The sequence below is a fragment of the Saccostrea echinata genome, unplaced genomic scaffold, assembly GCF_033153115.1.
Source record: "Saccostrea echinata isolate AGI-Se365-2 ecotype Australia unplaced genomic scaffold, CSIRO_AGI_Sech_v1 ptg000054l, whole genome shotgun sequence".
Classification (NCBI taxonomy): domain Eukaryota; kingdom Metazoa; phylum Mollusca; class Bivalvia; order Ostreida; family Ostreidae; genus Saccostrea; species Saccostrea echinata.
Window position 1 is genome coordinate 23,944,626 of NW_026889803.1, and position 14,304 is coordinate 23,958,929.

At 34.0% G+C, this 14,304-nt stretch overlaps 1 protein-coding gene across 1 annotated transcript in view; it reads left to right on the forward strand.

The window, feature by feature from the left end:
- Positions 1-2,623: 2,623 nt before the first annotated feature.
- The window catches only part of LOC133206147 (vacuolar protein sorting-associated protein 53 homolog), a 540,720-nt gene continuing 529,039 nt past the window's right edge, over positions 2,624-14,304 (forward strand). The window contains exon 1 of the mRNA XM_061342079.1: positions 2,624-2,723. Coding sequence (XP_061198063.1) covers positions 2,625-2,723 — 99 coding nt within the window. The 5' untranslated portion in view covers position 2,624. The remainder of the gene's footprint in view (positions 2,724-14,304) is intronic.

Consider the following 14,304-nt stretch of genomic DNA (forward strand, 5'->3'; position numbering starts at 1 on the left):
ATATTTTTTTTGAATTAGTTATAAGCATCAGTGATTTGAGTCGCTCTTCAAAATGGCGGTTTCAGAATTAATCAAGACTGACATATTTATCGTCTGTAAAACCATTAAAAAGTACAATTTGATTCCGGTTTCATTTGAAATAGGTAATCTAATTGTAGTTTAAGAATTCTACATGAAAATATTAGGGAAAATAATTTTTTTGAATTAGTTATGAGCATCAGTGATTTGAGTCGCTCTTCAAAATGGCGATTTCAGAATTAATCAAGACTGACCTATTTATCGTCTGTAAAACCATTAAAAAGTACAATTTGATGCCGATTTCATTTGAAATAGGTAATCTAATTGTAGTTTAAGAATTCTACATGAAAATATTAGGGCAAATAATTATTTTGAATTAGTTATGAGCATCGGTGATTTGAGTCGCTCTTCAAAATGGCGATTTCAGAATTTATCAAGACTGACATATTTATCGTCTGTAAAACCATTAAAAAATGAAATTTGATGCCGGTTTCATTTGAAATAAGTAATCTAAGTGTAGTTTTAGAATTCTAGATGAAAATATTAGGGAAAATATTTTTTTTGAATTAGTTATAAGCATCAGTGATTTGAGTCGCTCTTCAAAATGGCGATTTCAGAATTTATCAGAACTGACATATCTATCGTCTGTAAAACCATTAAAAAATGAAATTTGATGCCGGTTTCATTTGAAATAGGTAATCTAATTGTAGTTTAAGAATTCTTGTACATAATTTGTTATGTTGATGTTCGTTTGATACGAAAACTCCGAACACCCATGTAAAAAAAAAATCCTTAGCTCATACGGTACACCTGTAGATCATGTAAGTTTTTTCTTGGTTTATATCTTTGTATGCTATATGCTGGACAATTCATAAAATAGTGCTCATTATGGTAATCACACTTAGGACAAGATGCATCAGCTATTATATAATGATTGTTTAAGTGTGCATTAAAGTTATTAGCTTTATTGCGTAAGTGACAGTGAAGTATATTCTCTTTTCTGTTACCATAGTTAAAATATTTACAACTGCTAAATGGTCGTTTAATTTTTATTTTTGACTTAAAAATTGACAAAGAAGGTGACATTTTTACACCAGAGCTAAGATTATTCCACAGTTTTATCGTTGAAGGAATAAAACTATTTATAGTAAGATACAGTTCTACATAATGGTAGAGAAAGATTACTTCTGTCTGATCTCAAACTATAAGAATGCTGCACTGGTTGGAAAGGCTGTAATAATTCGCTAAGACAATATGGGGCAATACCATGGACAATTTTATAAAATAATATAAGTTCATAATTTATTCTTCTCTGATGTAATGGCTCCCAAGCTAGTTCGTCCTATAGCATAGATCTTGAAGAATTTACCCTTAGAACAGTAATAATTCTTGCAGCTTCTACTTGGACCTTTTCTAACAATTCGGTATTTTCCTGAGAGCAGTTGTCCCATGCCACATCTGCGTATTCTAGAACCGGTCTAATGAAAGCAAGATATATCTTTATTAAGGAATTTCTATCAAGTGTGCTTTAATAATCTCAAAATATTTAATCTGTTACAAGCTTTTTCGTAAATAGCAGAGATATGGTTATTCCAACTAGCATCGGACTGAAGGTGAAGCCCTAGATGTATATGGCTACTGAATTGTTCAATTATGTCCCCATTTTCTCCAAAATGTCTGGAAAAAGTCGCTGCTTCCTTGTAAAATTAACATTAATTGATCTATCAGCGTTAAAATCTGCAGCCCAAGAGTTTGAACATTTCTTTATTTTTTCAAGATCGGCTGTAAGAGATAATGTAGGAGTAATAATATCGGCGTCTACTATAGCAAACAATGATGTATCATCCGCAAATAAACGGATACCATTCTGTATGCCTTCGGTTATATCATTAATGTATAATAAGAATTAAAATGGGCCTAGCACAGATCCCTGGGGTACTCCTGCATCAACAGTTTTAAATGTTGATGAAAAACCTTCAATATTCACTTATTGTTGCCTGTCAGTAAGGTAATACTTAATCCAACCCAAAATATTATTTTGGAAGCTCCACTTATACCTCTGTCAACGTCTAAAAAGTAGTACGAAAGGCGGAGACGCGTGGCCTTTATCACAGGAAGATTAACAAGCGTATTATCTTCACTTTTCTGTATATGTGTCGATGCTGCAAGTTGTTTGTCTTTAAAAACTAAACTATGTTGATATTTATTGGCAATGGGTTTTAAATTTTCCACGTTCTCCATATCTGTGTACTTGATGCAATATCCCGCCGAGAAATAATCCCTTGTAAGATAAGGTGATACAGATATATCTCTTTCTAATTTTTATACATAAACTTTTCTTTAATTTTTAAAGCTAAAGTATATAATTTTAAAATTGATAATTTGTTATGCAATAGGTCAGAGAAAGTTTTGCCAAGAATCTTGGCATTTAGACGTTAACAGAGGTGTTGTAGCGAAGCGTAATACGCCCTCTGGTGAGAGATTGGCGCAAACCATCTCAGTGCGAAACAGAATCGGCGCGAAACATCCCGGATTCCGATATTGGTTCATACGACATTGTTTTAGTCCGACTTATCTGACAGCGCTTCCGGGCGTCTGCATTCAACATGGCTGGTGTTGACGATGATGATCATGATGTGTTGGATGACGAGCAGTTAGATGTTTTGCTTAATTTCCCACTTAATATACAGAAAGTAATTGATCAGGTAATCCATAATGTTTCTCTAAAAAATATCGTATCCAATTTCAATATATGTTGTTAACCAATGCGTTGGTGTTAACTGGTTAAGTATAATCGATCAAGTAAGCATCTCTAAAAAATAACTTGTTGACGGTTCGACCGTCAGGCCGAGCGCAAGTAACTTTTCAGTCCCCAATTTAGATCCGTCTCTTTAAACCACACTTGACATTTGGTACGTCTAGGGCGTATTTGACTTGTCAACACTAGTGTCGGGTCGGGTTGATATCGAGCATGCGCAGAAACAAATAAAGTCTCTCTTTAATCAAACGGCTAGAACATGACTCGAGTGCATTGAAAATGGACGTTGTTTTGCCTTTTTTTTATTGATGAAATTTTTGAAAGCGAGGAAAAGGATGATATATGGGAAAACGACGAAGATCTGATGTTTATTTTCTTCTGCCTACAAACCATGAATAACAGATGTAATGTGGCAAAAATTGGTACATTTGTTGAAGAAATAATACCAAGAATGAATAACAATGAATTTAGGAAGCATTTTCGCTTGTCTAGAGATATCTATAACATTCTTCTGCTTGAATTAGGACCGACACTTAAATATAGAGAACGTAATATGGGTAGACCTGCCTTGCCTCCTGACAAAAAACTCCTGATATTCTTGTGGTACATGTCCAACCAAGATTCTATACGAGAAGATGCATGTATATTTGGAGTTAGTCCTTTCACAGTTCATAGATGTGTTTGTCGGGTCTCAAGGACGTTGTGTGACAAACTTTTGCGAAAATTCATTATTTCGCCAGATCATGATGCCCAAGAACAGATATCTACAGTTATATACAAGTGTAGTGGGTTGCAAAATTGTATTGGATTCATTGATGGAACTCATATTGCTTTATCATTCATTCCAAATGGTGATAAAGGTTACATTAATCGGAAAGGATATCCATCTATCCAGCTACAACTTGTTGTCGATGACCAGATGATGATAAGAGACACTTTCGTTGGGTGGCCTGGCTGTGTCCAGAGTGTACCGCGATTCACCAATTTTTAACCGTTTGGATCATGATAATGGGGTTAACCTTGCACAAGAGAAGTATTTAATTGGTATAATATACTTATTACACTGTATTTATTTTATTGAATAATAATATTCCAACATAGACATCTGTTTGCATTTTGGTGCATATGCATGAATTTTCATTCAAAAAATGTTATCTTTTAGGAGATGCAGCATATCCACTTTCATCATTCATGATGACACCCTTTAAAGCTGTAAGTAATCTCTCAAATGCACAGAAGCTTTTCAATTGCAAGGTATCGTCAGTTAGACAAACAGTTGAGAGAACAATAGGTCACTTGAAAGGGCATTTCCGCCGGTTGTGTGAGCTATATTGCATAAATATTGAAGACTGTTGCTACCTCATGACATCAGCATGTATTTTGCATATTTTGTGTGTTTTGAAGAGAGACAACATGGATGACTATCTGGAACTAAATCCATATCAAGCAAACAGAGTGAACTATTATCCCAGTATAAACAGAAATGATCAACGTGGTGTTAACAAAAGAAATGCTCTTGTGCAGAGTCTTCAAAATTATTGCATGTGACATTTTCATCTCTGCAATATATTAAGAAAACTGTTATTTGTAATTAATAAAGAAGGAAAACATACACTGCATTTTTTTTTCTCTTGAACTTTAATATGTATCAATACAAAAATACAAAACATACCACCAGTAGTAACAATATCTTTGTTGCTAAAATACGAGAAAATTAAAATATAATATGTAAACAATTCACTCATAAAAAAATTGTCAATAAACATGATAAATGGATCTCTAATTAAAGGTAAAAAACCATTTCCTTTGGATGAGGATAGTCAGTATACAGAAAACTTTGTTCAGTTTTACATAATAAAATACCGTACAGTACCTGCATCACTTAATTGGCAAATGCAAGATCAATACTGACCAGATGGATTTGGAATGCTGTATAATGATCTTGGATAATGCAGTAACGATGAGCACACAGAATCAATTATGTTGTGACCAAAAGATATTTTGCCTGCATACTTATTTAATATAATGGCCCATTCCTTTTGCTCTTCTAAATTACATTCAATTGAGGCTGCTATAAATTTAAGATTTTTTTTCACAGACAGCAGAATGGTAACAAATTTTAAAGTAAATGGTGTTGACCTTCTTGCACAGATAATTTCCAATGACTTTGCGTTTAAAATAATTTGGTGAAGTATTAAAAAATCTATCTGAACTCCAGATAAATCAATACATTTGAGCACATGAAAATTTACAACATATACAGCAAGCATCTTCAGTGATTGCAAATGACATATTTTTTTTATCATAATGCCCAAAACTGTCAATTTTTTCAAGCAACTCATATTCCTCAGAAAACACAAGCTGTTTCCGAGAGCACTACAGGAAATAGAAAATTTTTCAATCATTTTAAAAATGATAAACCTGGAGTATTATTTACTCACACCTGCAAACAAAACTGACTTTTTCTGTCCAAAAATGATGCTATTTTCAATACAACTTCATCTGGAAGGTCAATCAATTTCTGGAACAAAAATAACATATTGACATTACTGAAATGCATAGACTTCATTCACTTATTTTTTTTTCTCCAGAACATTTAACAGTTTTTCCATCATTTTCATCTTTTCATCATGCATTTTGTTTATTTCTCTCATCCTGTTTCTCTGAAAATCAACTTGCCTTTCCTCATAGTGTTCTAACCATTCTGTGACCTCAGCTGTCTTCCTTTTTTGAACTTCTTTCCTATTTTTGGCATGTTTTTCTTTTGATCTTTGGGGCTGTTCATTAGAACTAGAACAAGATTCTGGCAATTGAGAACTTTCACTGACACTGCCTGAGAGGCTTCCAATTGTAAATTTTGGTCTTGTTCCTGCCCTCATTCCGTATAGTTCACTGAATTCTTCAAAAAACGCACAGGATTTTCTATCATTTCCACTTTTATTGTTACGATCAATTGTAGCTCTGTATTCTCTACTAAGAGAATCTGTTGATGTATTGGACTGGTCTCCTAATTCGGACTCATTATCTATAGTCCTTAAAGGAGCTACTCTATTTATGACAGATTTTGAGAAATCTTTTGTTTTAGGCAACTCCTTTGGAGACTTAAGACAACTGTGATTCTCAGAATGGGAATCTGGACAATCTAGACGCTTACAGTAGTTTGCTGGCCTACAAGATAAACTGTCTGCATTGTTGTGAAACCTCCCAGGTCTATGTATGATGCTAAAGTCATATGTTTCTAGGATAGAGAGCCATCTGGCTAACATCCCTTCTGGGTTCTTGAAATTCTTTAACCAGATTAATGAGGCATGATCTGTTCTGACAGTGAAGTGTCTACCCCAGAGGAAGTGTCTGAATTATCTTATGAAAGTAATGACAGCTAACAATTCTTTGTATGTTGTGCAGTATTTGGCTTGGTGTTTGTTCAATGTGCGACTTGCATATGCGACAACTTTTTCCTCACCATTTTGAACCTGTGACAATACAGCGCCAAGTCCAGTCAAACTGGCATCAGTATCAAGAATGAATTCTGAATTGTTATCTGGATAAGCCAAAATGGGAGCAGTAGTTAGTAATTCCTTAAGTTTGTTAAATGCAGTTTGATGTTCAGGGGTCCAACAAAATTTTGCCCTTTTTCTAGTGAGATATGTAAGAGGACTTGCAATTGTGGAAAAATTGGGTATAAATCTCCTATAATAACCTGCGAGACCCAAGAAACTATGAACTTCAGTAGCATTGCTAGGTACAGGCCAAGTCTGAATACTTTCGATCTTGCACGGATCACATTGTATCCCTTTGCTAGACACAACATGACCTAAGAAATTGACTTTCTGCTGAAATAACACACAATTCGAAGGTTTTAAAGTCAAATTGGCAGATCTGAGCCTATCAAAAACCAACTTCAGATTCTGAACAGCTTGCTCAAAACTAGAACCAAATACAATAATGTCGTCCAGGTAGCAAAGACATTTTTCCCATCTAAGACCTCTTAAAACCAATTCCATAAGTCTTTCATAACAACTTGGAGCATTTGATATTCCAAAGGGTAACACTTGAAATTGAAAAAGACCCATATGTGTAGAAAATGCAGTTTTCGGCTTATCTTTTTCTTCCATTTCACACTGCCAATATCCTGACACAAGATCAAGGGGACTAAACCATGAAGCAGCTGCTAAAGAATCAAGGGATTCGTCAATTCGGGGTAAAGGATATGCATCCTTTCTGGTAGCCTTATTTAGTTGCCTATAATCTACACAAAACCTCCAGGTTTTATCTTTCTTTTCAACCAATAACAAAGGAGCAGACCAGGGACTTTCACTTGGTTCAATGATATTATTTTCAAGCATTTTCTGAATTTCTTTTTCTACAATTTCTTTTTGTGCATATGGCAACCTACGAGGGGGAATTTTAATTGGTTTGCTATCCCCAGTATCAATACTGTGTTTGACTAACTTTGTCCTACCAAATTTTCCATCAGGTCCCACAAATATGTCTTTGTAAGAAACTAGCAACTCGAACAATTTTGATTTTTGTTCTTCAGTCAAACCAACAGATGATTTTTCAAACAAAACTTGTAAATGTTCTGGCAACTCAGATGACACATCAACTGACTCAGTACTTGACTCAACAATATCTACAGGCTGTAATGAAGCAACTGTGGCATTCTTGTCAACTCTAACAGGCCTATCTGTAATATTTACAACTGAAAATAAAATGTTTTCTGGATTGACTAAAGTCCTAGCAACCAATAGACCTTTTTGCTGTAAAAATTTAAAAGGCTCAACTAAATTGTGTACAGATTTGTCCTTCAAACCAACAGCATAACCTGAAACAACAATTTCACTATCAGGAAGTACAACTATTTTTTTTTGATAACTTGACTCTAGTGCAAACAGAAATTTGTTCTCTGTCCAACTGAATTTTTTGACCAGCTATTTTTAATAAGCCTTTGCCAATCTGAATTGATGCATCATTTTGCTCTAGAAAATCCATTCCAAAGATGCCCTGAAGGTCATCTATCTCAGCAACAATGAATTCATGACAAAAACTTATTCCACCAAGACTAAACTGAAGGTCAACTTTCCCTAGAATTCTCAAGTTACTTCCATCTGCTGCAGTGAGAATAACATCAGTTGTTCCTAACCTAGGTCTATTATCCACCTGTAAATATACATCCTTTGATAAAATACTTGCCATTGAACCAGTGTCAACTAAAAACTTATGTACATCATTCCCTAACAGACAATGTGCAAGTAGACAAGACCTCCTTAAATCATTGATTTTGATACTTTTGCCCTTATTTTCATTACAACTGTGGGCTGCACTATGGGCGTCAAGAGCAACCCCAACTAGTTTTCCTGTTTTGTAGGTTTGTCTGTTTGTTGAGTGTTTCTATGTGTGGGTGTGGAGCTGTTCTTGTTTGGAAAGTGTCTGGCTAGATGCCCAAAATTATGACAATTGTAACATTCTGTGTATGTCATGTTCCCTGAGTGTCTCTTACCCCCTCTTGGTGGTCTTAGTTTTGAAAGTTTATCTACACAAGCCTGCATTAACTTCATTAACTCTGACATTTCTTTAAGGGGTTCTTGTTTCTTAGATTCACTTTCACCCTTTGACTGAACTGTATTCACAATGTCACCTACATGAACTGGTTTGACAATAGACAATTCAGGGTTCGACACTAACGTTAGTCCGTTAGTCTCAGACTAATACATTTTCATTCGGACTAATAAAATCTGTGACTATTTAGTCCGAGCGGACCAATAAAAATTTCTGGAAAACAATATGAATAAATTACCGATGTCCGATTGTCGACAACTTTTACTAGAAAACCCCGCATTTATTTTTAGATTTCTAGCTTATGGCCGGTAGCTACGCAATTCCGAGTCAATTCAGAGCTTTATTTTTCGATTGATCGATATGAAGTAAAAGCTTTAGCGATCATGATTTAGTATGACACTTTAAGGAAAGATGTTGGACGTTTTGAATGTAAAGACAAAAAAAAAAAAGAAAAAAAAGAACGAAATCAGTAATACGATCGTACTTGCTGATTGCGAGATTTGAATGAATCTGTGGAATAATATATTTCATGTAAATGCTTTGTTTATTTCAAAAAAAGTATAAAAGGTATATCAATTGTCACGTTAAATTAATGTCTAAAAACAATTGTTTTTGACGGACTCGTAAAATGGCGTGCGGACTAGTTAAAGTAAAGAAGCACTAGTCCGGTCGGACTAAAGCGTTAAAAAGTTAGTGTCGAACCCTGCAATTGTGGACCCTTAACAGACTCAAATTCAATAGCTAATGAAATGGCAGCCTCTAAGGTTTTAGGATGGTGAAAAATAACATGATCATGAATTGCCAAATTGCCTATGCCATTGATGAACTGTTCTAGAATGTTAATTTCCCTGTCATCATAAGTCATATCAGGAAATGCTAGACAACCTAACCTTCTTAGAGCATACCAGTAGTCTGAAGGACTTTCACCTTCGTTTAAATGATCTGAATTCACACATATGAGCTATGACATATTCTTGTGGATTGAACCGCTTTGTCAAGATAGACCTAAGCTTATTATAATCTGATCTTAATTCAACTGTGAGGTTGCCCAATAGTTTCTGAGCTTCACCCCTTAAGCACATAACCAACTGTTGAGACTTCTTATGATAAGTCCACTTATTCCAATCTGAAACCTGTTCAAAGTGTACTATAAAGTCTTTCCATTCAACTGTTCTCCCATCAAACTTATCAGGTTCTTTCTCTTTCCTAATAGGGTGACCTTGAAATGAACTATTGACAAAAGATCTATCTACAGGTGTAAACCTATCAATGGTGTCTAGGTGTAGACCTGTCTGTTTGTGGTTGTACCCTGTGTAGATGTAGCTCTACCGGTATAGGCATGTGGTGTTTCTGGTACAAAGTTAACCCTGTCTACATGTGGTGTACCTAATGTAGATGTAGCTCTATTTGCATGTGGTGTCTGTGGTACAAATGCAAACCTATCTGACGGTGGTGGAACAAAGTGCAATCTATTGTGACAGTCTAACTGTGCACATAATTCTAATTCTACTTGTTCTAACTCCTGTATTCTCTTTAGCAAAGCATCCCTTTCTAACTGTTACTCCCTACTCTCTAAAAAGTGAGCATCCTGTGTAGGCAATTCAAAAGAGACCTTCTTATCTTGCTTTTTATCAGTAGACGCTACTCTGTCACTCTCACTCGAGGCTCTACTCTCTTCCAGATCTTGCTTACACCTATTGAAACGAACTTTGAGCTCTTCAAACTCTTTCTCTGCATCTTCCAGACACATACTTTCATGCTCTTTTTCAAGGGCCACAAAATCATTATCAAAGCTATCATCTAGGTCTTTATTTCTAGCACCCTGACTTAAGACCTTAGGTCTAGCACCACTTTCTTTAGGGGTTGATGTATGGAAGCTAAATAAAGGTGAAGTCATGGTTTCTGTCTAGGAATCCTGGTTTCACAGGCACCAAAAATGTAACGGGAACCAGTTTGTCTATGGCCGCAAAGTGTACTCAATCTGCCCCAAAAAATGCAAAATTATCTTTAAACTTTACTAAGTAATACTAAGGAACAGACTAAGCCCACTAACTATGTAAAGGTACAATAACTGGTCCTGTTTTATTCAACCCAGGTTCTGAGATTCCTAGATTATGATCAACACCTTGAAATAAGAAGAAAGTTTGAATTTTAACAATTAATTTATTATGGTGATAATTCTGAATAATTTGTAGTTGACAACAAATAACAAATAAGTTTTCAAAATAATCTCAAAATGTAAACAAAAAAAATGAGGTAGAAAAATAAATTAATAACTGAATAAATAATAACAAAGTAAATGGGTGAATTAAAAAAAAAGGCCACCAAACTGAATATTTTTTGGCAAAATTCAATTACTTATAACATATTTTTCACTTATATCATCATATTGCAAATGCATTCTAGTTTAAAATCCTGAAGTGGCAATAGAATAGACAATTGGATTAAAAAGTTTCAGAATTTTTATTAGTAAAATTTCTTTTGAAAAAAGAAAATATCATTACACCTTAAAAGACTTTCTAAAATACATAATCACAAGAAATTATAGTTTTTTATGCTTCAAAATGGTAAAAGGGGTATAAATGATTAAATGTAGACCTTGAATGAATATCTTCTCATGACAAAAAATTGGTGTTTTGATTGTTCTTTGTGTCTTCATTTTCCAGAATAAAAATCAGAAAATCATATAATGATAATAATTTTTTCATGCTTAGGAGCAAAACATCAAATGTTGCACTCCTGACATTTTTGGGTATGCACATATACTTCACTCTCATTAATGCTGCTTGTGATTTACATAACATTTTTATGCCCCGCCATGAATATAGCCGGGGCATATAATGTTTGTCATGTCCGTCTTCTGTCCTTCTGTCTGTCCTTCCGTCACACTTTGCCTTTAGCTCTCTTCAAAGCTCAGTTTCAAAGAACCTATCCAAGATATTTTATCAGACTTCATATGCTCATAGATATTGATGAGAGCTATGCAACTGCATCAAAATTTTATGACCTTGACCTTTCCTTTGACCTTGGCCTCACTTTTCTTAAATTAGTGTTTAGCTCAGTTTTAAAGATACCATTCAAGATAGTGTAATCAAACTTCATGTGCTGATACATACTGATGTAAGCTATTCAACTGCATCAACATTTTTTGACCTTGACCTTTCTTTTGATCTTGACCTCACTTTTCTTAAATTAGGATTTAGTTCAGTTTTAATGAAACCATTGAAGATATTTTTAACAAACTTCATATGCTGATACATACTGATGAGAGCTATTCAACTGCATCAATATTTTTTTACCTTGACCTTTCCTTTGACCTTGACCTCACTTTCCTAAAATAAGTTTTTAGCTCAGTTTTAAAGATAAAATTCAAGATAGTGTTATCAAACTTCATATGCTGATACATACTGATGAGAGCTATTCAACTGCATCAACATTTTTTCACCTTGACCTTTCCTTTGACCTTGACCCCACTTTTCTTAAATTAGTGTCAAACTGCATATGCAGTTACATACTGAAGAGAGCTATTCAACTGCATCAATATTTTTTTACCTTGACCTTTCCTTTGACCTTGACCTCACTTTTCTTAAACTAGTGTTTAGCTCAGTTTTAAAGCAACCATTCATAATATTTTTATCAAACTTTATATGCTAATACATACTGATGTAACCTTTTCATCTTCATCAACAATTTTTGACCTTGACCTTTCCTTTGACCTTGACCTCACTTTTCTTAAATTAGTGTCAAACTTCATATGCTGATACATACTGATGTAAGCTATTCAACTGCATCAATATTTTTTCACCTTGACCTTTCCTTTGACTTTGACCTCACTTTTCTCAATTTGTGTTAAAATGTTGCATTACAAATATACCCTAGGCGAGGCATTCATGTCCCATGGACATATTTCTAGTTAAGTTTTAAAATGTATATCAGTTATTGTTTTACACTTCCAAAATTCTTTTTTGTCTTAATTTTCTATCAGAATTTTACAATTGATGTTTTTTTTGGCAACACTACATTTTTTGTGTTGCACTCCTGACATGGTATAACATTTTTTTAGACATCAGCCATGACCACAACTTGATTAAACAAAAGTTATGACAGTCCACATTTAAAGCTCAATACTTTGAATATTATCAGGAAAGTCTTTATTTTCAACATGAAGCATTATTTTTTTATTTCACAGATCTCAAAAAAATATTGAAATTTCAAAATGTCACAAAAAGGTGTTGCACTCCTGACAATTTTAGCATCATTTTGGGGCATAACTTTTTTGTTAGTTGAGATATCAACGAGATATTTGGCAGGTATTTAGCCACTATCAAAAGACATATGCTGAGACATAGAAATCTATTTTCATTGCCTGTATTTTTAGTTTGGGTTGATAAATATGTGTTTGTTCATTTTTTTTGAATTCACCCAAATATAATTTAATAACAAAAATATAAGGGAGAAAAAAAATGAGTGTGATGCCCTAACAAAAATCCATCAAAATAGATGGGAATGAGCTTCCAAACACCTTAAGAGATTTTATGATTCCATACAACACCCTAAAAATAATAGTGAAACACTATGGAAGTAGACTGAAAATTTCCTAAAGCCCTATTTATTACACAAGGGACGAGGCAAATTAATTATAATAACTAACACTATAAAGGCCTAGGGATATCTAATTCATCCTTGAACCAATGTGACTCTAGCTAAGGACTTAGTTCAATTTTTACAGAATTTAGATCGTGTCCTAAACCAAAAAAAAAAAAAAAAAATGAGACTGCACGAGCAATCCGGGATTAAACCCTTAGAGAGAAGAAGAGAAAGCTTGAACCTTTGGGTTCTTTAGCCTAGAGTGACTTGAAAATGCCGCTGTCACTGTTTATATATAATTCTGACCAATGAAAATCATTCTAACTAACTAGCTTTGAAATAGTAATGTGAATATCTAAAATGACTTCTGATATGTTCAAAGTACTATCTGTCAACCAATGAAAAGTCAGGAAACAAAATAAGTTCGGAATGACAGCCAATATGGAGGTAAATTTAACTTGAGCACATGTGAAAACAAATAAAGTTACAAAGTTACAAATACGGGACTTTTAAACTCAGTGATGACTATCGGAAAATGTATAAGGTAATTTAAGGCACTAGATATTCTAAGCAAGACAAATTAATTGTTCAATAAAAACCAAAACCGTCACACATGTATAAAACTTAAGTTTTAACAGACTTCATATTTCCTTTTTTAACTCTTAATTAATTTAACAAGAGGCCGATAAATATAAGATAATTACAGTAAAATTACATTTAACAAGTGTCTATCTGTTTAATGTGTCGTAATCAACACAAGTTAATATGAAAGATAATTAAGAAGGCTAATAATCGACCCCCGAATTTTAACCAAAAAAACAAAAAACAAAAAAAAAAAAAAACGACCAAAGCCAGGGCAGTAAATAATCAGTGCTCTAACTGTAAAAACAATTCTTAGGAGTTGGTAGACAATTTATTTACCTGGAGGGGTGCTGAGATCACAACAATGGCTTCGATTGGGACATATAGTATACAGTGGTATAGTGGGGGTGTTTATCAGTTTATGTTTAAATGAATTTTCACCGCGTTATTTGACCCCCCCCCCCCCCCCCCAATAAATGTTGATTTTTTTGTATTTCATTATAACATTGCTCAATTAATTTTTTTTCCAACTGAGTGTCTGATTAGGTACATGTGCACTATGATTACGCAAGCACGTGGCAAAGGAATGCTTGAACGTCTATAAATAACATCGTCAATGGCGGCCTACATGGAGACGATGAATATGCAGCTCAGATTAATTGTAACTTGTTTTTAATATCATTGAACAACAGATTATCATTATCAACAGATTATAAATATAACATTTTCAACAAGCCTACATTCCAACAGTAATTTTCTGAAGTTTTAAATACAGCGATAAACAACAAGAAATTGCCAAT